Source organism: Triturus cristatus, chromosome 4_2, assembly GCF_964204655.1.
Source record: "Triturus cristatus chromosome 4_2, aTriCri1.1, whole genome shotgun sequence".
In the NCBI taxonomy this organism is placed as follows: Eukaryota; Metazoa; Chordata; class Amphibia; order Caudata; family Salamandridae; genus Triturus; species Triturus cristatus.
The window spans coordinates 272,367,168-272,392,940 of NC_140586.1; the positions used below are offsets into that span (position 1 = coordinate 272,367,168).

At 41.8% G+C, this 25,773-nt stretch overlaps 1 protein-coding gene across 1 annotated transcript in view; it reads left to right on the forward strand.

Annotated features, from left to right (window-relative positions):
* Positions 1-25,773, forward strand: part of SLC44A3 (solute carrier family 44 member 3) — a 459,235-nt gene that overhangs the window by 405,829 nt on the left and 27,633 nt on the right. The window contains exon 12 of the mRNA XM_085601492.1: positions 17,197-17,280. Coding sequence (XP_085457618.1) covers positions 17,197-17,280 — 84 coding nt within the window. The remainder of the gene's footprint in view (positions 1-17,196; positions 17,281-25,773) is intronic.

Genomic DNA, 25,773 nt, shown 5'->3' on the forward strand with positions numbered 1-25,773 from the left:
ACAGAAGAACCGTCTGAGCCACAAAAATACAATTCTACTCTACAGCCTAATTGAACATACTGCCCTTCTAAGGCAAGCCACCAGGTTTTAGGAGAATTCGACAGTCCTGAGTGCCAAAACACAGAAACATCACAATTGCAAGACGTTCACGATAAAATCTCAACTAAAGTGATTCAAAAAATTAGAACGATAGAAAATTCCCTTAATGAAAACACAGACAGCACCATGGCTCTACCAACATAGAAAGATACTAAAGCAATCTTTCACCACAACATATTTTCAATTGCCTCTTAGAAAACGTTTTTCTTGACAGTATCTCAGCTAGCAGACCATCAGGATAACCTTCAGATGTGGCACCTTCAAAAACCTTTATGGAGATCCTTCGCACAACCTGAGCAGGGGAGATAGCTCCATGCTTATTTAACAAGTCTCTTGAACTAGGTTAGTTTCCACCAAGTTTAAAACCTCCTACATTAGATTAATCATCAAAAACAAAAAACATGACCCATTCAACTACACAGCAATATCAGATGGACTACTCTTAGGAAAAATATTTGAAAGATAACTCAAAATTTACAGCAGAAAATTACTCAATGCCACATCAACAGTCACGCTTCAAACCAGGCCGAGGCACAGAGTCGGCCATCATATCCATTTGGGATGACCTCAGTTTCACAGTGCATAACAAATGAGTGGCCTCCCTATTTCTTCTGGATTTATCAGCTGCATTTGACACTGTGTACCACAACACACTACTACAAATACTTATTCCAAATACATGAACATGCTCTACAATGGATTGCTGCTTACCTCAGAGACTAAACAAAGTGTAGTCTACCTACCACCTTTCACATCCCTTCCTCGGACCCAACACTGGGGCATCCTCAGAAGTCCATCATATCTCTTCAATTATTCAACTTCTACCTAAAGCCCGTCCCAAACCTGATTAAATCATTCGACCGCACATGTTACAACTATGCCGATTACATTTAAATAATTCTAAGAATGGATGGCTCAGAAGACCTCTACAACTTGATACTTGATAACTGCTTGATGACACATGGATGAAGAGCAACTACTGCAAAGATGGAAATCATGACCTGTGGACAAATGTGAAAAACGCCAACCTACTGTCATCTGGACCAAGGAACTTGAGGCACCTCCAATAACCTCAAGAGAAATCAGAAACCTATAGGAAATCATGGATTCAAACCTATCCTTGATACCTCATGTCAACAATGCCACAAAGTGTGCCTTGTACAAAATCAAAACACTGCGTCACAACTTCCCATGTCTTGGATACCAACTAAGACTACAAGTCACCATCTCAAGCCTTACTATGCTAAAAGCCTATACCTCGGGGCACTGTGGTTCATAATATGCAAAATACAAATAATCCAAAATTCTGCCTCAAGACTCTTTCTCCACCTTCACCCAAGAGAACACATAGCTGCAGCCATGCAATCACGCCACTGGCTAGCTCTAGCTATGCCAATAGAAGGGCAATGTTCAAGGCACTCTGCATTGTCCACAGGGCCTCCCAAAGAAAAGGACCACTATACCTCCAAATTAAATTCAATCAATACCAACCAAACAGGACTATGCGCTCCAGGCTTGCATCACAAATCATCATCGTGCCTTAACAATAGAAATCTGTAAGAGGCACTGCTCTCAGTAGAAGCCACCAAGCTCTGGAGCTTGCTATCAGCCTAGATTCAAAGCATCCAGAAACATATACACTTCAGAACACAGTTGAAAACATGGTTATTTCCAAGATAACTACATGATCCCGCAATCCTAGTATTGAACCTAGAAAGATAATTGCATCTTCAAGTTAAATGTACATTTTATAAGTCACAGACATGGAACAACCCAACTGACACACTACTTTCTATATCCAGGTAAGCTACAAAGGGCTTGAACTATGTTTAGCCTGGATTAACTTTAGTAATGCAAATTCATTTGTAACTGTTCTGGCCCAGACTATTACTAAAGCCATAACACTCAGCTATCAGCAGCCAACTATTGCTTACTGCGCTTACATATCCATATGCAAAAACAACAGTTGATGGACAGAATGATGAACAATCTCAAACATTCACCCCAGTACAGAGATCCGAGCCTAAATCCATTGTTTTTTTGCTCCTCATGCCATTCCAGTTAAAACCCAGCCATTTGCAAATCAGTCTTGACCCTTCTCCCCATGGGAACAGTCCAGCCCGAACATCCAAGCTAGGTTCTCCCTGGACCAGAAACAAGCATCCTGGGGCCGGTTTCGGGGTATTCACCCCTCATCAGCCAAGCTAGCTTGATTGAGCTGCGTTCCATAACACTATACCTGCACCCCAGTAGTCCTCATGCAGGAAATGGAAACACTTCCAATTCAGGATAAAAAAACACCCTTCTAACCACACATCCTATGTAGTGTAGCTTGCTGTCCATGTAGGGAAGCACTTTAGTGCCCCACACAAATGTAGTAAGTGCCTTATAAATGATTCAATACAATACAGTGCAACCAATAACACATAGAAACGGGAAGAAAGCAGCATGTTATTCACCTCACCTCAAGATATTTCAGCCAATCCACCCAATGCAACCATAATTATGGCTCCTGTGACAAATACATTAGGAGATCTTGGAACAATAAATAAAGGAACACGTAGAAGGAGTCACACCATCATTATCCAGAAGACATCTTCTCCAGAAAAGATTTAAAATAGCCACTTTGACAAAGATGCCTGACACCACCTTTGCTGATGGCTACACAAGTCTTAAAACAGGCTGGATCAAAATAGACCTTATTTTCTTTTATTGATGCCAGGCACTTGAAAATAAATGAGCAAATCTGAGTTTTGAGAGTTCAGTAATGCAAGGTGGATACAAGATGAATGCAAGATGGTCCCTCAGACTAACTTGACCAAACGTGGAGTGTCCAGCTGGTGTCCTACCTCGCCAGCGCCAACTACTTGCTGTCCTGCAGTCCCCCGCCGCCGCCATTTACATCAGCGGCCGCAGAGTGGGGACAGAGGCGGAGACAACATCCCCCAGCATCCCAAGCGCCACCGGACCCGCGGACGTCCCGTTCGCGCCACGAGGCGCTTAAAAGAGTGACGCTGCCTCGGTGGAGCGGGTCCCTCAGACTAACTTGACCAAACGTGGAGTGTCCAGCTGGTGTCCTACCTCGCCAGCGCCAACTACTTGCTGACCTGCAGTCCCCCGCCGCCGCCATTTACATCAGCGGCCGCAGAGTGGGGACAGAGCCGGAGACTACATCCCCCAGCATCCCAAGCGCCACCGGACCCGCGGACGTACCGTTCGCGCCACGAGGCGCTTAAAAGAGTGACGCTGCCTCGGTGGAGCGGGTCCCTCAGACTAACTTGACCAAACGTGGAGTGTCCAGCTGGTGTCCTACCTCGCCAGCGCCAACTACTTGCTGTCCTGCAGTCCCCCGCCGCCGCCATTTACATCAGCGGCCGCAGAGTGGGGACAGAGCCGGAGACTACATCCCCCAGCATCCCAAGCGCCACCGGACCCGCGGACGTCCCGTTCGCGCCACGAGGCGCTTAAAAGAGTGACGCTGCCTCGGTGGAGCGGGTCCCTCAGACTAACTTGACCAAACGTGGAGTGTCCAGCTGGTGTCCTACCTCGCCAGCGCCAACTACTTGCTGTCCTGCAGTCCCCCGCCGCTGCCATTTACATCAGCGGCCGCAGAGTGGGGACAGAGCCGGAGACTACATCCCCCAGCATCCCAAGCGCCACCGGACCCGCGGACGTCCCGTTCGCGCCACGAGGCGCTTAAAAGAGTGACGCTGCCTCCGCGTCGCGGGACGCGCGCGGGCGATGCCGGGCTGAGCCCGGGCAGAGGGCGGGCCGTCTGTGGCCGTCCGGGGCAGGAGGAGGCAGGGCAGGGCCACGGATTTTCGATCTACATCGGATTTGTAAGTGATCTGTTCCACGTATACACCTGTCACTCAGGCTATTGTATTTGTCATCATGCTGTCGAAGTCTAAGTCGTCTAATCAATCTGGCACAGGAGAAAAGAGGACTATGGATAACTACCTGGTAAAAGTAGTAAATAAGATCAACAAAGATAGGAGACTCTCATTGGGAAGATCGAGCCTTGAAGTATCCCCAGTGGACACATCAGCACCTAATACAGAAACATCTTTTTTGGAAAGTTGTAGGGCTAATACTGACACTGATACTGCAGACTTGACTGTCGATGTACCCCTTGATGTGGTTAATGTTGAAAGCATTGATGAACCTATTTTCCTAAATGATTCATCCCCCCCCTCCCCCTCACAGATCATAGCATCCTGTTCAAAAACCACCCCAACTTCTTCTCCTATGCAGAGGAAAGTGCGGGCGTGTAGGAAAGCGCCAGTGAAGAGGGTGGTGTCTCACAAGCCTAAAAAGCAGGGTACATCTCAATCAGGTAAGGGGGTCACATCAGATTCTTTAAAAGAAATATTGGGGACTAATGATAAAGCTGAGGGGGTCTTCCTTCATACAGCCTCAATAGGACATTTGGTTTCAATCATTGAGTCCAAACTGGAGGCTTTAATTAGCCCCTTGCTGGCGAAGTTAAATTCAGTCTCTGCAGAAGTAGACAGTTTAAAGGGTCTCTTGGATTCTTATGAAAATCGACTTTCCCTTTTGATAACCCCCAAACCGGCCGTTCCGGCCTCTATGTTTCATAATCCAACAGATGGTGCCTTAGGACCCACGTTGTTTTCGTCTGGTATTTACAGTAAGGGAGCTTCTATGACTCCGGGGGATAGTAGCCAGTTAAGTCGGCCTGTAAATGCGTCATCCACTGCGATACCAGTACTCCCTTCTTCTTCTCTAGCCACTTCATCAGGCAAATCATTCTCTGCTTGTACACGCCCACAGAATGTTCAGAAGCCTGTAGCTGAGGGAGATGCTGGGCTTTCTAATCATAAGAGAAACCATATTGTTAACCTCCCACCACAGTGTGCACCTTACGCTGTGGTATTGATTAATGTTCCTGAGGTTGACTCTAGTATGCTTAATTCCAGGCAGGAAACTCACGACTCTTTAAAAAATAAGTCACTTGCCTGGCTCAACAAAAACTGTGGTTTTCCGCTGGCATTTTCTAACGATATTTTGTCTACCCGCAGAGTTGGCTGGATAGGGGAAGGCAGGAAAACTACTAGAGGGGACTGTATCATAGTTAATTTTAAATACCCACAGCACGTGGCAACCGTCCTCCTAAGAGCCGCCTCCTTACCCAACCAAGTTAATTCAGTCTCTGCTAGACCTCTGGGTTATTTTTATAGTTATTTGAATTGCTCGCAACTACCACGGCCCCAACAGGATGAGCACTATGAATCTGGTTTAACTAGGGGGGGGGGGGGCTGGGTACCCTCCTAACTTGCCACCGAGAGCCCCGATATATTGTAATGGAGGGGATATACATGGAAATGAGCCATCTAGTAGGCAGAGGGATTATACCCTCCCCCTTTTTAACCGATATTCTGCCCTGTCCTCATTGGAGGAAAACGACTGACTGCTTGATAATACCAGGAAGTCGAACAATAAACAAGCTATCTGTGACCTGTCTAATATAGTAGCGACTGTCCTTTCACCCTCTTTACTTAAATCTAATAAAGTGGATGCTGTTATGGTGAGCACAGGAATTAAACGGACCAAGACTATAACCTTGCCCTCCATCGCAGACTCCCTTTTAAATGTAGAACGAGTAAACGATTGTATAGGGGCAAATTGTGATTCTAATACAGGTTACCGCGTTGTTACGTGGAATATTGCAGGTTTGAAATGGAAATTAGATACCCCTTTCTGGAGGGATTTTATTAACATAGGGTATGACATAATATGTCTTCAGGAAACTTGGTGCGAGGAACCTATTTTTATTGAGGGATACTCAGCACACAGTCTGAATGCAGTGAGTTCGATCGCTGGAAGAGCCAAAGGTGGTCTCTTGCTTTTAGTATCAACTAAATTAAACTCCTGCAAAATTAAAAGTTGTGTTTCAGTGGATGTCCATTCTCAGGTATTACGTCTAGAGTTTGATAAAGGGAAAGATTTGTTGCTGATAAATTTTTATAATAATGTATTCACTGCTGACAGAGGTAAAATTCTGATTCAGCTAGAAAAAGAAATTGTGAGGACACAGGCAGTCTCAGGCCATCAGTCAATCGTCCTTTGGGTGGGTGACTTCAATATAAGTCCTTGTCCTTTTGCCACGAGTAACTTATGTGGATTAAGAAGGGAATGCGGTAATACGGAGGAAAACGATTGTTTACACTTCCCACATTGTGCGTATGGTACCGCCTTAAATATGATGCTAGCTAAGCTTGACCTAGATATGTTAAGCTGCACGAAAAACAGTACTAATGAAAACTGTCCAACTTTTACTGGAAGAGGAGCTAACTCATATATTGACCACATTTTACTGTCTAACGATTGTGCATACTCCGACTTGTGTGTTAATGAGCAAACATTAAGTGATCATAACAGTATCTCGTTATCACTGCATAGTTGGGGTCACAAAAATATTGATGCCAATAATTGTATTAATAATATTGAGGCAGTAAGACCTAATGGGTTTAGGATTAAATGGACAAAGGTTGTCCCTCATGAATTGTTGGAGGAGGTTTTAAGAAAATGCAACATGGAAATAAATTATTGTATTGGCGATAAGGTACACCCGCATGTTGTGCTTGACCACCTATGTACAATTAATGAAACAATTGACAATCTACTTACAAAACCATACAAGGGGAAAAAAGAAATCAACACTGGTTGGTTTGACACAAGCTGTACTCAGGCTCTCCATGCTTTAAAACAAGCGTTGAGCTCCAAACCCCGAAACTGTACAATAATTAAAAATTGTCGTGTTGTTTATAAAACATCACTTATTAAGAGGAAAAAAGCTCTCCAAGAGGAGGCCTGGAACAATCTCAGCTTTGCGGCCGAAATAAATGATAGTAAACTATATTGGCATACTATAAACAGCCCTTTTTTAAAAAATGATACAGTGCCTGAAATAACTTCTCACGTTGATTGTAAATCGTGGATGCATCACTTTTTATAATATTTTTAACCCGGATAGGTTAATTTTAGATTCCCATCAGGATAATGAGTTTACCTGGCCAAGATTGCCCCTGGCTATTGGCCTGGACGAGGTCTATGAGGGTCTAAGTAACAGCAAAGGTGGTAAGGCGCCTGGCCCGGATGGGGTCCCGCTGGATTTATATAAATCCGAGTTACATCTGTGGGCCCCCATTCTGACCAGGTTATTTAACGCAGCAGTGGAGGGACAGATGCCAATTTCCTGGGGCCAGTCTATAATCATTCCCCTTTTTAAGAAGGGCTCCAGGTCTGAGGCAAGTAATTACCGTCCCATTTCCCTATTAGACGCATCTATAAACATTATGAGCAGAATAATTTTAAATAGACTTGAGACTTGGGCTAAGGACAATTCGATAATTTCAAAGGCACAATACAGATTCAGGAAAGGTCTGGGGACGTTGGAGCAGTGCGTCAATTTATACCTCCTTATACATAAATATACTGTTGCTAAGGATGGTAATCTGTTCCTCTGTTTCGCAGACCTAAGCAGCGCCTTTGATCTTGTAGATCACAATATTTTATGGGACACCCTGTTAGATCTGGGTGCCCCCAAAGAGTGTGTATACTTTCTGGCCCGGTTATACTCCGGACTTTCATGCAAAGTACGTTATGGTCCTATGGGAGAATGCACGCCCTTTTTTAAAGTTGTAAGAGGAATTCGCCAGGGGTGCGTCTTGGCTCCGTTTTTATTTTCACTATTTATAAATGAAATTGATTCGATTTTAAGTAAATTGCCCTCAGACGCCCCTGTGATTGATGGAAGCGTTACTCCTATTTTACTATACGCAGATGATGCGGTTCTTTTATCACGAACACAGAATGGCCTACAAAGCCTAATAGATAGATTTGTGTTATTTACCAAAGATAGGAAACTGATAATCAATAAGACTAAGACCTTTGTTATGACCTGTGGAAAGAGGACGAAATCTAACTCTTCCTTCTTTATTGATAAAGTTAAGATACAAGCGGTCAACAGTTTCTGTTATTTGGGGATAACATTTTCTAGGGATGGGAAATGGACTAACGAGGATGAGAATGTGAGGTTAAAGATGAATAGAAATACCAGTAGTATTTTTAGATTTGCGGCCAAATTAGGGCAAAGGAGAACGGAAGATATGTTGGCTATTTGCAAAGCTAGGTGTATTTCATCCGCTTTATATGGGGCTGGAGTATGGGGACACCATCCTGTTAATAGCTTACAGAATGATGAAAATAAGTTTTTGAAGAAACTGTTATGTGCCCCCTCCTCAGTTCCCAACATTTTAACTCATATGGAAGCTGGTATCGATTTTATCATGGACCTAGCTGCACTACGCCCTTTGTTACTTTGGGGCTCCATCTGGTCCAAAACTGAGACAGTATTTACACAAACAATCATTAAGGATTGTTTGAACCTTGATAACTTGTCTCGTATACCATGGTTGAGCTATATTTACCACTGGTTTAATTTTCTGTTTGATTGTAATATTCGTCTGAACCCTGAAGCAGCTGCACTGATACCAAAGAAAGATATAAAATTGAGGTTTCTAGCACATAAGAATGCGGCTAGAGAGAATCAGTCCAGTAATTTAATAACTGTTGCTTCTTACCTTGATCTGAATTTAAGGAGAGGTTTCCAGACATATCTTGCGATTGTGACTCATAACTCCCACAGATTTGTCCTAACCCGCCTAAGGCTAGGGATTGTGCATCATTTAGTCTCATTCCCTGATATGAAGATCAAATCTAGTATGCCGTGTCCTTGTGATAACATTTCAAAACAAAGCTGCTGTCACTTTTTATTGTTTTGTAAACTTTATTGTCATTTTAGGAAATTTTATCTTAAACCTATCCTTTTAAAATATAAGATACGTTCTACTAAATCAGCAATGAAGTTCTTAACAACTCTGGAAAGTCCTGATACCTGTTTTTTTGTGGCATCCTATGTGCTAAAATGCATGAATATAAGGAAGTCCATAGTCTGTGTTGATTAGTTATATTTTGTTATGTACTTTGCATATTTAGGTAGCGCTCAGACTTTTATATGCACTTTGTAGTGTGAGTGAATTCTGGATGAATAATGTATTTCTGGTTTTGTTCTATACTTAGCACCTTTTGTACATCTGCACATATTAGACACTTTATATGGAACGTGCACTTTGTTAAAAATATAATGTGGATTAATTCTGAACTACTCAAGGAAGCACTATGCACTTTAACAATGCTTTTACATATTGTCTTTTGTCATGTTCAGTGTACAAGATACTTTTGGTTGCTAAGTATTTTATTGTGTTGTTCTGCTTATATGGTTGTATTTTTACATACCGAATAAAGCTTTTGAACTGAACTGAATGCAACAGATAGTTCAGATTCCCAGAATAAGCAAAATATGGGCTTTCACACCCTTATGAGGTTCAAAATAAATCTCACAGACACAACAGGACTAATACCAAGGTCACTGAGGAGTACCGTGAGATCTTTCTGGTTTAACCCAGGAGGAGCAGCCATCTTTTGGAGCATACCCAGCCAACTTCACTCAGCTCTTTTTTCAAGCATTAATTTCTGCTGTCTATGAAGATCTTGCAGTACTCCTCTGCAGGCCCTTTTACATTTGAGAATAGGCCCACTCTGCCCCGCTCCCATTCCCAATCCCCTGGACCCCATCCAAACTACACTGCCAATTTTTGATTACTTTGGGAGTCTATACAATCCCTGCAGAGGTGTAGCTGATTTGAGCACTTTGGTGCCTTCAGCAATGTTTGTTTAGTGCTCACCCTCTTTTTCTCCGGCTCATATATTCGTAGAGCCCTAATGATGATCCTTCTATCTGTCTAAAGGATTGAAACATCGACTAGTTCTATGGACCCAATTTGTACAAAAATGGACCATGATGTTTTTACTTGATACACACTCTTGATCACATATTGTCACACATGTGCATTACATGTATGAGAGCACCGAGCACGTTTCTCACCACACACCCACTGCACCGTCCCATTGTTTTTAATATTTTTCATACCATTGAGTAAATTGAACATTTGATGTATTTGTACATTGATTGTAATATCTATGATATTGGGTCCACTGTTCTTTACGCAAAAGCTTACCCAAGGTCCCAAGCAACAGTTGGGTTCCCTTGTTACCACTGACCTATTCACAATGTTTTTTGGAACTGCATTGAAATTCAATGGATCGGACACTCCAGACCACCCTTACAGGTTAGAACTTTGACACCCACAAAAGAGAACTGAAGTGCTGACTTTCGTGGTGAACTTTGCAAACATGAAAAATATTGTTTCTCTAAATTTGATGGTCTTCGAAGTATAACTGTGTCTTGTCTCAAACACCTTTCATTAAAATATGGGATAAGGTAGGTTCCTTCTTACATTATAAAGGTATTATTAGTGACTGAGGAGTTCAGTTAAGAAGGCCTTATAAGGTGATGTAACTCTGGGTGACTTGGAATAGCTTTATAACATTAGGCGGAGGGTATTGTAGTCTATAATACGTGATCACACCTTTGCAGGGTGATATTGAACACACCAGTTGCATCCAGAAATTTGTTGCAAAAACATATTACATGCATTTTAATGTAGGTCACTTTCAGAAGGGACTTTGATTCAGTCTATGTGGTAATATGCAGAGAGACCGGCTTTCCAGTAAATGAACCGCAGGTGCAAAAAATAAGTATGCTTACATAAACATCTCCTTTTTAGGTCTCGTCTATAGGCTGCTTTTAGAATACCATACCATACCAAAAACATACAATGGGCTTTGTACCAGCCTATTTTTCAGTATTTTGAAATTTCTTTTCATTTTATTTATATTTTTTTTAATGCTTGCAAACAAGAACTGGCAAAGCCAGTAGCATGGCACTCACATTAGTAAGAGGGGACCTTATTGCCTTTGCCAGTGCTTGTTGCTATTGACTTATTATTTTAGGGAAACAGATCAGAAGAGCTGAAAAGCTAGTTAGTTTTCCTTCTTTAAACAGCATATAATTTTCACTTCAGTGCCCTGTCTTTCACGCTGTCTGATGGCTGTGATAGATGGTGTTATATCACACCTAAACTGTAATCGGTTCTTGCAGGTCGGCAGCTACATTATTTTCTTATAACAAGTGACTAGTAATGTCCTAATTAGAATGCAATAAAATAATTAGAAATAGGTTTTTATAAAGGAAAACTATGTATTTGATTGATTTATGACTAGTTATATGTTGCAGCAGCAGAATAGATTGGATGTTATACTATGCATGGGGGAGAGAATTTAGCCTTTCTGCTAGAATGGTCGACGTCGAAGCTGGGGAACCGGGTTCGAGTCTCGGCAACGACGCTCAACATCCTGTGATTCTGGGCAAATCACTTAATCTCCCCGTGCCTAACAAAAATTAATGTGTCCTCTTGTAACGAAACTGGTGCTATGTAAAGCGCTCTGATACCCAATATATTCGGGTCTAGTTTGCGCTATATATAATAAAAAAATGCAAGAGTGTGCTCACTGCCTTCAATTTTTTTTAAATGTAAAAGAGGGGATCTTACATTTCACCTTTAGTTCAATCTGGCATAATATTCTCAATGAATAATTCATATTGGAGCCATTTATCCTGCTACAGTACTGTATCATATGCAGTACTTTCCTCATGCTTGATATACCAGGTAGTGTTATTCCAGCTGAGGTATAATACATCTGGCAGGATAAATGCCCGCTGCTGCTGAATGCTCAGAACAGTATGCAGCCTCTTTAGGCTGGCATTACAGTGCAGCTGTCTGCAAACGTACTGTTAACAATTCTTTAAAATATACATAGAGTAGGCTTTGGCTCAACCCTCAGGAGTGTTTCTTTCTTACGTCATCATTTTGGCTGTTTGGTGTAGCATTCATCCTACAGTGCAAAGTGTATATTGCAATGCACAAGGGGCTATTTTACATCTCAAAATAACTCTGAATCATTATATACTAAGTTCTTTATCTTGTAAATGCATTGTATACAGAAAGCATTTCTGTGCTTTGTATTTCTCAGCAGTAGGCCTTGTTAATATTTTAGTTGGGATTTAAAATGCAAGCCAGACCTGCTGCTTTTGCCAGTGCTTGATTAATGAAGGTCACTTTGTTCTTCTGCACATCACAACTTCCCATGGCTCGTTTGTATAATGACTAAATATGCATCAATAAATCATACTATTCAAAAGCTCACTTCAGCTCTAGTGAAAATTGTTTATATAATGTAGCTGAAGTCTATCTTGTATAGACACTGAACTGGCCAGATGTGCTTTTCAAATGCGCATGGTGGCTCTATTATTTAATTAATAACAATTTAGGGACATGTCCAGATCCTGTTTTCGGAACACTGCTAGAGCAATCCCTTTCTCATCAAATTACTTGGGAGAATGTGTTTTTTAAAATGCACTATTTGGTACCTCTCAGTTTCGTCCTGCTCCTTTTGCTCTCTCCGAGACTGCTCTGTGGAAAAATGTTTGGTAGTGCTCTCTCTCTTTCTGGCGCTGCAGCACATTTTAAAGTATTGAGAAGCACCAAGAATGTCCATGTATGGGTGAGACATAAATAAAATGTCACTTTGGATGTACCCAACTTTGTTTTTGCTAAATCTTTAGTGTTTGCTTTTTTTGCATCCCATCTCATTTTGTTAACGACTTCTGTTGTATTGTATTGCAGCCTTTATATAGCGTTTACTACTCCTCTGTTTTTATCCTATGGGCAAGTGTTTACACGCCCTGCGTGATTACCACCAAGGAGCAGCTATCATGCTATGAGACGCAGCGCAATGGATGATGATGAAGTGTGAGAGACAGACACGCAGTTTTATGGTTTTCAGTAAGCTGGTAGCTTTGAACAGCTTTGCAGGTCCCTTTACTGTACTTCTTATGGCATATTTGCTTAGGTGGTAACTGCACTGTGATGTTCCATCTGAGATTTTGTGATTTGCTGTGGTCTTGAGAGGGCATGTTTGGAGGAAGAGGGAAGTGAAGAGATCTGTTGGGTGTGGCTTTTTATTATCATCCCATACCCGAGAGAATTTGTGAAATTTAAAGTAGTGATCAGATTGTATAGATATGTGGGACCTGCAGTGGTGGACTGTATTGAAGCCCTCTGCATTGTGCAGCAATGTATGATAGTTCATTTGGTGATGTTTGTTTTTTTGACTGTACAGTGCTGGTGATGGACAACCCTCATAGGAGATATGCGTTATGTGAATTTAAGAGGTATAAGTAGGGTTTCCTTTTTTAAGTTTCTATTTTTGGTAAATTCTAGTGGAGGGTTCTTAGTGTTTTCCAGTGATTTCAATAACTTAAAAAAACAGTGGTTATTAGTGGTTACACATTTTCGCGCCATTAAAAATTACAGAAACTGTGGTTTTCTGGTGTTTATGGAAAGTTTTGCTTTTATTACTGTTTGTTTTCTACACTGATAGTGCATGGTGTATATATAAAGTGTATGTACAGTGTATATGAGGTCCAAACACATTTTATCAAATTAAACTTAATGTAGTACACCATACAATACTTCGTAAGTGAGTCTTTTGTCATGCGTGCTCACTCTTTCCTTCCCATGTAAACTTTTATCTGTGTAAAGGCCCTCTCAAAATTGGCACTTGAGACGGGCAACGCCAAAACAGCCCGCGCACAATTTCCTAAATCTGACCACTGACATAGCTTTCCATGCCAATACTGGTGCACCTCAAGATTGCAATTCTCTGGGACAGGTTCTGCTGCATATGTGTTGAACTGGGCGTATATGACGTCTGAGTTATTGAAGTGGTCAAAAATTAAGCAGTACTTTTCAAAGTCCGAGAAAATTCCTCTTTACGGAAGGGATCTAGAATTTGTGCCACAGTAAGGCTTCATTGACTTTAAATGCCATGGTTGGTGAAGGAACATTTCCATGCATCCTTGCAAGCCATTTCTCATGCTTTGGAAAATAACATTTCCGGAATTGCTCCTCAACATTTCTTTGCCTACCAACTGGCAAGCATTCTAACATGGAAGATGTTATAGTGCCAAAGTCACCAAACTTGTCGACCAGCCTACTTTCAAGGAGATGTTTCACATCTCCACCAATTACGCCGAACACTTGGTAGACAAGGGTGTTTTCAGACTCTAGTTTTTTGATTAGGTCCACTACAGCAGTCCTGTTTTGCTGTAAAAATCTAAAAATGTAGTGGAGTGTCCTTTTTTTCACATCTCTATCAATATGCGACTGAAGAACCTCAAATGTCTTGCCTTTGGCATCATCACCAAGCAAAAGGTTTGTAAACAGTCGACACATCGATAATATAGCATTTACAGCCTCTAAGACTGAGAACCACCGGCTAACTCACACAGTTGGGATGACTCTTTGATGCCACACAAAGCACAAAATGAGAAATATTTGGTTTTAGTTCCCGCGCATAATAATACAGTGCACCAGAATAGACTACAACGTCAATAGCATTTTTCATTAACTCTGAAGATTGTAAAGATGCTTTCAGCATACCATCTAGCTAATGACATAGATCTCTTTCAGTGAAGCACTTCAGCTCAGGTATCGATTTTGACAGGTCAAAACACAACTTTTTCATAAACCTAGCTGAATCACTGCAAATAGAAACAATATCACTCCAGTCTTTGCATCTTTGGACCAGAGACCACAAAACTGAAAAAAGGAAGAAGAAACAATATTTTTGTGACATCCCTAAACAACAAAACTCAAGCAGAATAATGTTAGCCTAGACTTTCCTGTTGCTACCTTGTATAACAAAGTTACATTGTATCGGCCCCTTTCGGAAGAAATAAAAATGACACGCTCTCCTTTTCCTTTCTTTGAATGACATTTAGTTTGTGGTCGTGCAGGTATTTATCAGTGTTTATATTTTTCACTGGTGAGGGCTATTTCCCTTTAAGTGGGGTTTTATCAGTTAATATAGGTTTAAACCTAAAACAGAATAGCCTAGGTATAAGATACAATTTTTTGCTGACCGCTGCATATTATGGTCTTATTATTATTGTAGGCCATAACTGTTATGTATGCAAGTACATAACTATAAAATGTCACGGTGAACCATAGGTCAGCCCGTCTTAGTTTATCTGCATATCTAAAGCAGGTTCATGGTTTAGTAGTTTCCATTTCATGGGATGTGAGGTGAGGGTGCAACTGTTTTCTTGGCTCTGTTGCGGGTTATGTAGATGATGCAGGTATCTAGGAAATAGCCATGTTTTCAACTGCCTTCGAAAGTCAGTATGCTTCAGGGTGCCTCTAATATTGGATGGTAGTGAGTTCCAAAGCTTGGCGGCATGTACTTGTTCCTGCTAAGCATTTCTTATGGTAAGGTAGTATGATACGTGCTTCAAGCCTGGGCCCAGTGTTCTGTTTGGTTTGTAATGCTTGCCTTGTGCCTTAGATGACAGAAGCCAGCTTATTTTGCAACCTACCTTCTCTCATTCTTTTGAGTTATTTAACTATTTTTGGGGCTTAGATGGGAGGTGATGGCACCTCTGTTTTTCAGTCTGCTCAAGTGGTTGCAGCTCACACAATAGTGTATACCCCCAGTAACTACCTAGCCCCATGTACTCACTGGTTTTGCAATGGACATCCTGCATACTAAACAAGAAGATATGTAAACAATTTTAGTAAAGTCATGTAGACTCTCTTCATCCCTTAGCCCACTTATTCCCTCATTATGAGTTGGCCCATAGTTCCAGCTCTTAATACCCGACTTGGTATTATCAATATCAGGGATAGTGTTAATATCAGTAGAGTATGAGCTAAACCATGATAGGCCCTTAAAGAATGGGGAATAACATGAGAAATCTGTATTATTGTCCCAGTTTCTGCATATTTTCCTCAAATTGCTCACCGTTTTCAGCCAAACTACAAAACTTGTAATTCCAATTCAGCTGAAAATGAGAGTTTACAGCCAGAATGAGACTTGTAATGAAAGCGTAAGTCTGACACATTCTCCTAGCAAAGGCACATTCCTTCAGTTTACAAACACCACTCCCTTATCTATTCCGACTGTGGTCTGCGATCGAAACCGCTGACCCATTTGCAAATTTATCCTAGGGCTACCAAAAGTGCTGCAATGCCATACTACTGGTTGGTGTGCACTATCTATTTAGAGTGTAAACCAAAACTCCTGGCATTCCACAAACATAGACGTAGTAACTTAGTAGAACTTACTGAAATTTTCTAGGACAGATGGGGAAACCCGGCGCAGTGGCCATCCTATATTTATGTATGCCGAATAGAAACAACTACATATGCTGTCAAGATGGCTCAGTAAGTTAAACACTAGCTGCTGACCTCTGTTGTGGTTTGCAGGTCATAGCAGCAATGCCCACTAAGTTTGCCGTTCAACATTGAGTTGGTTTATGAAAGGAGTACCATAAAATTGAGTAATAATAGCAGCTTTTATTTATAGTGTTTACATGTGTCAAAACTGTGTTATGAAATGCTAATTGTAAAGGTATATTGTTAAGCTATTCCTGTCAAATAAATGTGAAATCTCAGATTTACTGGAGCCACTATACATTGCACCTATGCGTGTTTTCTGGTGTCTCGTCATCTCATGGCCATTCTCTGTTGGATTTAATATTCTTTTTTCCTTCCACTTGTATACTTGGAAGGCCTTCAACTTACACCAATCTGCACTTTTCACCTTGTGTGAAAATGTTTTTATGCTTATTTATTTGAACTTGCGTTAATAGGTTGTCCGCTTTGTTCGTGCACTCCGTTCTGAGGTTGGACACTCAAGTATCGCCTGTCGGGCTAGTAAGATAAGTAACACTCGGCCTGAATGATACAAAATACATCATAGCCAAAATATGTAAATGTGTAAACATGGTTTCCTGTTATTTCCTGTTGCTGGCCGGTCAGCTCCGGGTTATTGCCCTGCAGAGTTTCATCCTCAAGCAGCTGTTGGCTGACGCGTTGCTTATGTGCAAGTGAAATGTCTCACTTTATGTGAAAGAACAACTTGCCAACTTTCCACTTTATTAGTCACAAATATGTGAAACAGAAATGAATATACCTAGTATCTAAGCTACACGAATCGTTTTTTCTGTAACATTCATTTTGGAAAACTCATTTACTTTCTCTTTTCCAGGAGAACTCCTGCACAAAGTGCGTATCTAAGTGCTGTTCGTGCTGCCTCAGGTGCTTTGTAAGGTTCTTACAGCATTTAAATCAGGTAAAGTGGCTATGATGTCATTCGAAGCACTATACATTGTACAGAACACCCAAGAACACCCAAGAAAATAGCGTTAGCGTTAGGTTTACAGCAGCCAGTTTGGCGCACTCGTCAGTACTTCGTGTACCCCCTCTTCCTCTCCCTTCTCACTCCCCGTCTCCCCCATCCGCTCTATTTGTCTCCCCTTCTCGCTCTTTAATGTGTATGTAACGTGTAATTATTATCATTGTTATAACATTATTGAACCTTATGAAAAGCACTCTGATACCTACGGGTCTAGCCAGCGCTATATAAAACTCATTAAATAAAAAATAAAAATATGACAACGTCATTTTCCACACATTCAGGCAACAGTCACGCGTTCATCCATATATGCACTATGATCGATGAGGTCACACTGGTGGCAGAATGAACTGCAAATTATCTTGTGTCAATAATAATAAACCTCAAACTGACCCAGTAAAATGCTTTTTCAGCATCAAAAGAAAGCATCAATGATACTGTGTTTTAAACTGGTCTTACAAAGTGGGCAGTCAGCATAATATTATAAAATACTAACTTGCCAAGAAAAATCTACCCTGGTCTGGATCCCAAACTTTCGGAAGCACGAAATGTATTGTTTTGGTTTATAAACATTTTTCTTGAAAACACTGCTGAACGCCATTGCATCTAGGTCAATTATCACAGTAGGCCTACAAGATGTCTGTTCTTTCAGATGTTTACTTTGTTTAAAAATCAAAGAAAGGGTAAACCTAAAACGTTGCAAATGTATTGCATCGCTTGTCAAAAGAGTTCAAGTTATTGCTGAGGGTTGAAGCATACCCAGGGGCCTGCAGTTTCCTGTCCACATTCAGGCTCATCCTGTTGAAGTAGCATCACGGTCCAGTCGAACTCTAACCATAGTTTCAGTTTGCTTGTTTACACAATGTTAAATCATGCCAATTTCACCAGTGAGCAATTTCTTCTCAGAAGTAGTCTTTGCAAGCTGACGTCGTCAGCCAAATAGAGTATAAGTTATTCTACTATGTTGTGCTCTCCCATGAGCGTCAATTAACTAAAATGCCTGGGGTAGGGGAAGTGACAGTGCACGCCATTTGATCTTTGACTCATACAAGCATGCTTACACATACACACACATTCACATACCATACCAAACAATGTAATGACAGGCCGTGCCACACCATGCCATGCTATACAATGAAAGTCCATACCATACCGTGCTATACAAAGACAGGTCATATCATACAATATAATGACAAACCATATCATACTATACAATGACAGGCAATATTATACCCCACCGTGTAATGACAGGCCACACCACACCATACAATACTGTACAGTGACAGGCCACGTCACACCATGCTATACAGCGACAGATCATACAATACTGTACAACACAATGCCATTCCATACCATACTATACCATAAGAGTGGACCATACTACACAAGGACAGGCCATACCATACTATGCAATGACAGGTCATACTATACAACGACAGACCTCACCAAACCATACCATACTATTACGATTACAGACCATACCATACCACCCTATACAATCACAGGTCACACCAAACCATACCATAATATACAATGATACTCCTTACCATATTATACCATACATTGACAAGTCACACCAAACCATACTTTACAATGGCAAGCCATACCATACTATGCTATACAATGACAGGACATACTATAAAATACTAATCAATGACAGGCCATACCATATTATACGACAGGGCATATCATACTGTAGAATGACAGGCCATACCATGCTATACAATGACAAGCCACACCATACTATACAATGGCGGACCATACCGTACTATACAATGACAGGCCACACCATACCATTCTTTACAATGAAGGATCATGCCATACAATATCATACTGTACTATACAATGCCATGCATACCATACTGTTGCATACTATACAAAGACAGGTCGTGCCATACTATACAATGGCAGGCCATACCATACAATGCCATACCATAAAATGATAGGCCATATCATAACATACAATACAAGGACAGGCAATACCATACTATAGTATACAAAGACTGGCCATACCATATAAAGCTATACAATGACGGACCATACTATAGTATACAACTAAAGACCATACCACACAATATGATGACATACCATATCATACAATACAATACCATACCATACTGTAGCACACAATGCCATACTATGCCGTTCTATACAAGGACAGACCATACCATAATAAACAGTCAAAGGCCAAATTATACCTTAATATGCAATGACAAGCCACACCAAACCATACCCTACTATACAATGGCAAGCTATACCATACAATGCCATAATATACTATGGAATGATAGGCCATACCATACTATACAAAGGCAGGACATACCATACAATACCAGGACAGGACATACCACACCACACCATACTATTCAATTACAGGCCATACTATACTATATAATGACATGTCAGATCACACCATATTATCCAAAGACAGGCCATAATATACCATACTTTACAATGACTGGCAATAACATACTATACCATACAATCCTATACAATGACCAGACTTACCATACTATAAATTAAAGGACATACTATACTATAGGCAATACCATACTGTGCAATGACTGGGCACAGCTTTTACTATGCAGTCTTTGCCACACAATGCATTTAGTACACATCATTTAACCTTCATGCCTCCTTTACCACACATGCCTGTACCACACAAGGTAAGTAAGTGGGTGTGTTTTTTTCAGTGAATATACACACACAGAAGGTTACAGGGACTTTATAGTTAGGCTCAGATTTCAGACTATTAAAATTCAGCAGTTCTAGTTACGCGTGAGTGGATGTATAACTGTGTGAGTGGGTCTGTGAGGGTGTGTAAGAGTGCCTCAGTGGGTCTGTGAGTGACTGTGAGAGGGTCTGAGTCTACCAATGGGTGTATAAGTGTCGGAGTGGGTCAGTGAGTGAGTGTGAGAAGGCCTGTGAGTGGGACCATGAATGTTTGAGTGGGTCTCTGACTAGGTACATGAGTGTCTGAGTGGATCTGTCAGCGAGTGCCTGAGTGGGTCTCTGAATGGGTGCCTGAGTGGGTCTGTGAGTGAGTGTCTGTGTGATTGGGTGTGTGAATGTCTGATTGGGTGTGTGAGTATCTGAGTGGGTCTGTGAGTGGGTGCATTAGTGTCTGAGTGGGTCTGTGAGTGGGTGCATGAGTGTCTGAGTGGCTCGGTAAGCAGGTGCATAAGTGTATCAGTGGGTCTATGAATGGGTGTGTGAGTTTGAGTGAGTCTGTGAGTGGGTTGCACAAGTGTGTGTCAGTGTGTGAGTGTATAGGTCATTTGTTTTTGGGCAGAATTCATGAATCCACTGCAATGGTACATGGGGGTTACACTAAGCGTCATGGTGGATTCGTGAATCCTCTCACTTGGAAAAGGTGGGTGTAACAGTGTCTGGGTGGGTCTGTGACTGGGAAGTGCGAGTGTCTGAGTGGGCTGGTGAGGGGGTGTGACAGTGCCTGAGTGGGTCTGTGAGTGGGTGAGTGTGACTGAGGGAGTCTGAGTGGGTGTGTGAGTGAGTCTGTGAGTGTGTGTGAGTGTCTGAGACTACCAGTAGGTGTATGAGCGTCTGAGTGGGTTAGTAAGTGAGTGTGAGAGTGTCTGAGAAGGTCTGTGAGTGGGTCCTTGAATGTCTGAGTGGGTCTGTGCGTGGGCGTCAAGTAGGTCTCTGACTAGGTACATGAGTGTCTGAGTGGATCTATAAGAAGGTGTGCGAGTGCCTGTGTGGGTCTGTGAAAGGGTGTGTGTGTGTGACTGGGTGTGTAAATGTCTTAGTGGGTCTGTGAGTGGGTGGGTGAGTGAGTATCTGAGTGGGTCTTTGAGTGGGTGTGGGAGTGCCTGAGTGGGTCTGTCACTGGGTGCATGAGTGTCTGAGTGGGTCTGTTAGTAGGTGCATCTCTGACTAGGTGCATGAGTGTCTGAGTGGGTCTGTGAGAGGGTGTTACAGTCTCTGAGTGGGGCCATGAATGGTGGCATGAGTTTCTGAGTGGGTCTGTGAGTGGGTGCATGAGTGTCCGAGTTTGCTTATGAGTATATAAGTTATTTGTTTTTTGGCAAAACTCACAAATCTGCTGTAATGGTACATGGGGGACATGCTTAGCGTCACTGCAGATTCTCGAATCCTCGCACTTGGGGTATTTTCTGGCACATCAGGGGTCTCTCACAGGCTTTTCTATTGCACCTTGGGGTTAGGGTACCTCTGTCCCTTCTAAAACATTTAAGCTCAATTTGTGCTGCCCATGACCGTTCCTCGATAGGTAAAATGGCAGCCACAACTTTTACTCAGGTTGCTGCCAGCCAACTTGACATTGCTTTTGGCGCATGGATTCCTGAAGTGCTACAATGTTTTCACAAAGGATTTGCTCCTCTAGATATACAAATGTATTTTTCTTGAAATATCTCAAAAACTACTGAACAGATTTACACCAAATCACAAAAAGGGCTCTTTCTGGACCAAGAGCTACCTCTCTGCCAAATTTGGTAAAATTACGTACAGCAGTTCGGGCTGTAGTCGTGTCTAAAATCTCTATGGTAATTAACAAGGGAAACACCGTTTTTTTACTCCACTTTTTCTCTACCCATGCTTGAGGGATCACCCCGAAACTTTCCATGCCCAACTAGAAACAGGTCATTTTTTTGAGAACATTTCGTGAAGATTCGTCAAACGGCGTCAAAGTTATAACCCAGTCAAAATACGCTTTTCCTATGGAAAGTAGGTCCTTTTGTTTTTGGATGCGGTTGAGCAGGAATATAGGGTGGTAAGGTTATGTTTGAGTGGATAGGGGTTTAGGATGGCAAGGGTATTTTTAGGGTTTAGGGGTTGGTAGGGGTATACGGTAGTAACGGTAATTAAAAAGAGGAGGTTAGAGTTCCATCCAATAAAGAAAAAAATTTATTGTTAATTAAAAAAGAAAGTGAGGGGTGGGGAGGTCTTCCCCTTAGAAACAAACACATATGCAAAATATATATATATATATATATATATATATATATATATATATATATATATATATATATATTACCTACTGGCGGTCGCCAGTAGGTAGTTATAGTTAGGACCACGTTTCCATAGGAAATCCGCAACATTCTATTTTGAATAACTTTGGCGCCGGTCGACGAATCCTCGCGAATTTTTCAAAATAGGTGGGGCGCTACGCTCCGCTCCTACCCTGAAAGTCTCGGGGGGATTCGTCAAGCGGGGGCTGACATAAAAGGGGGGTCCCAAAACGCGTTTTTCCCATGCATTTTTCCATAGGACCTTTAGACAGGGCTACAGCCCGAACGGCTGAACAGAATTTAATGAAATTTGGCAGAGAGGTAGTCCCCAGGTCAAGGAAGTGCCTTTTGTAGGTTTGGTGTAAATCTGTTCAGTAGATTCTGAGAAAATAGCCTTTAAATCAATATATATATCTGTGGCAGCTTACGGTGCGCTTACCGTAAGCTTACCGTAAGCTTACCGTACGCGTACGGTGGCGAGCGCGAGCGCGATTCTGATTGGCTCTTAGATCTTAGTAAACATTCGAATCGGTCGAAACCAGGAAGCGGCGGCCGCCATTTTCTCTCTCGCTTCCTGAGTTGGGCAGCAAAAACGAACCCCAAAAATGTGTAAAGATGCAGTTTCATGAGATCCTAACCACCCAGCATTGATACAGGGGTCCCCAAACCACCCCCAAGCCCAAAAAAAAAATATTTTTTTTTCCGGAAAATCGCCGATTACGCTTACCGTACGCGCACGGTAAAAAATTGTAAAAAAAAAAAAATTATCCACATTCTCCCCACCCCGTGTGCAAATGGTGGCCTAGAAGAGTTTTAAGAAGTCAACAAAGAATACATTTCACAAAGATGCGCAAAATATGTCCCCCATGTGCGCACGGTGCGCGAAGCGCATCGTGCGTACATGGCCCATCCCGCTTAACGTGGGCATGCGGTGCGCGCAGCGCACCGCGTGACCACTGTGCGTGCACGGCACTAACTGCGTAAAGTGGGCGCACACGGTGCGCGAAGCGCACCGTGCGCGCACGGAACGAACTGCGTTAACTGGGCGCACACGCCACGAATGGCGTAAAGTAACTTAGCATTTAAAAAACCTTGCAAATTCACTGAAAAAACCATAGGTTTCACACATGTTATAGTTAGCTGGACATTTTACTGATAAAAAACCAATGAAATTCCCCCGTTATAGTTACTGCAGGCAACTATAACTCACGCGACCGCAATCTTCTGCTGATGACATATGTGTCTTTATGAAAAAAAAATATTTGTTATATATGTAAAGCTAAAATTTAATGGAAGAAGACATGGGCAAATAAGTGTCTAAATACAGTATTAGCATCAGCAGAGGATTGCGGTCGCGTGAGTTATAGTTGCCTGCAGTAACTATAACGGGGGAATTTCATTGGTTTTTTATCAGTAAAATGTCCAGCTAACTATAACATGTGTGAAACCTATGGTTTTTTCAGTGAATATATATATATATATACACTTAAAAAACCATAGGTTTCACACATGTTATAGTTAGCTGGACATTTCACTCGTAAAAAACCAATGAAATTCCCCTGTTTATAGTTAGTGCAGGCAACTATAACTCACGCGACCGCAATCCTCTGCTGATGACGTCAGATATTACATCACTGTATTTAGACACTTATTTACCCATGTCTTCTTCCATTAATCTTTAGCTATACATATTTTACAAATATTTATTTTTCAGAAAGACACATATGTCATCAGTGATGTAATATCTGACGTCATCAGTAGAGGATTGCGGTCGCGTGAGTTATAGTTGCCTGCACTAACTATAACGGGGGAATTTTATTGGTTTTTTACGGTTTTTAAAGTGAATTTGCAAGGTTTTTTAAATGCTAATTCGTAACTATAACGTGTGTGAAACCTATGGTTTTTTCAGTGAATTTGTACGGTTTTTTAAATGCTAAGTTATGTATTTATAAATGTTTTTATTTTTCAGGTTTTTCACCGTGCGCGCGCTGTGGGTGCTCAGTGCGCTTCGCGCACCGAGCACCCATGGTACGCAGTGCGTGCCGTGCACGCACGGTGCACGCACCCCGCGATTTAAAAAAAAAAAAATATTTGTTTTTTTCTCCCTTGGGGGTCCTTCTGTGACCCCCTGACCAAGGCTAGGGGGTCAGGAACTGTCCACCCTGCCCCCTTTTCACGTTCTCCACCTTTGTTTTTCACCCCCTCAGACTGCGAGAGACAAAATGGCAGCCGACACTTCCTGGTTTCGAACGATTCGAATGTTTACCGACATCTAACAACCAATCAGAATTGCGCTCGTGCACGGCAGGGTGCGCACACAGTGCATGCACGGTGCGCGCATATAGATATGGATATGGTGTTAAATGCTATTTTCTCAGGAAATACTGAACAGATTTACACGAGACCTTCAAAAGGCACTTCCTTGACCTTATGGCTACCTCTTTGCCAAATTTCACGTAATTCTGTTCAGCCGTTAGGTCCTATGGAAAAATGCATGGGGAAAACGCGTTTTGGGACCCCCCTTTTTCTCGGCCCCCGCTTGACGAAACACCCCGAGACTTTCGGGGTAGGAGCTGAACGGAGCACCCCATTTGTTTTGAAAATTTCGCGAGGATTCGTCCACCGGCGCCAAAGTTATTCAAAATTGAATTTTGAGATTTCCTATGGAAACTAGGTTGTAACTATAACTATCTACTGGCGACCACCAGTAGATAATATATATATATATATATATATATATATATATATATATATATATATATATTCCATAAATATCAATTATCGTGCGCTCTCAGTACCAAAAGATTCCACAGTACAGATGGTGCGGAAAAAAGAGGTGTTTATTCACAACGCGTTTCAACTACAAGAGTCTTGATCACGTGAATACTTGTGCTCATACTGCTGTCCTACTAAGTACTGATGGGCTGTGAATATGAACAAAGGACAACCTGAAATTACACTGTGCAAATACGGGAGACATCTTGAAACGGTCTGAGCCTGTATTGTAACTAATCTGATACACAATGAATGTCACCAATACAAAACATCAACTGTTGCAGAACTTGCGACAAATGACAAACATGTCAAATATTATCACTGAAAATTCAGAAACAGAGATTGCCTTGGTGGTATGTTGTGTTGGACAAGTGTCCAAGTATGTATGAATTGCAACAGACATAAAGTATTAAACGCCAGAGTTCTAAAATAAAATCAGTAGCCTGAATGGGACTGTGAGAAGTTGGCCTGGTATATGCTGCTCACTAATTCTAGTGATCACCTTGTACCATGCCAAACAACCCCCTATGGTGGTGGTTGAAGTCAACCTTGATAGACCAGCTATCCTACTGGTAGCGTGGACAGTGCAGTCTGCAGGCTAAACTCTTGAGGGCATGTGAAGCCAGCTGTTTTACCATATGTAACCTCCTTGAATACCAAATGA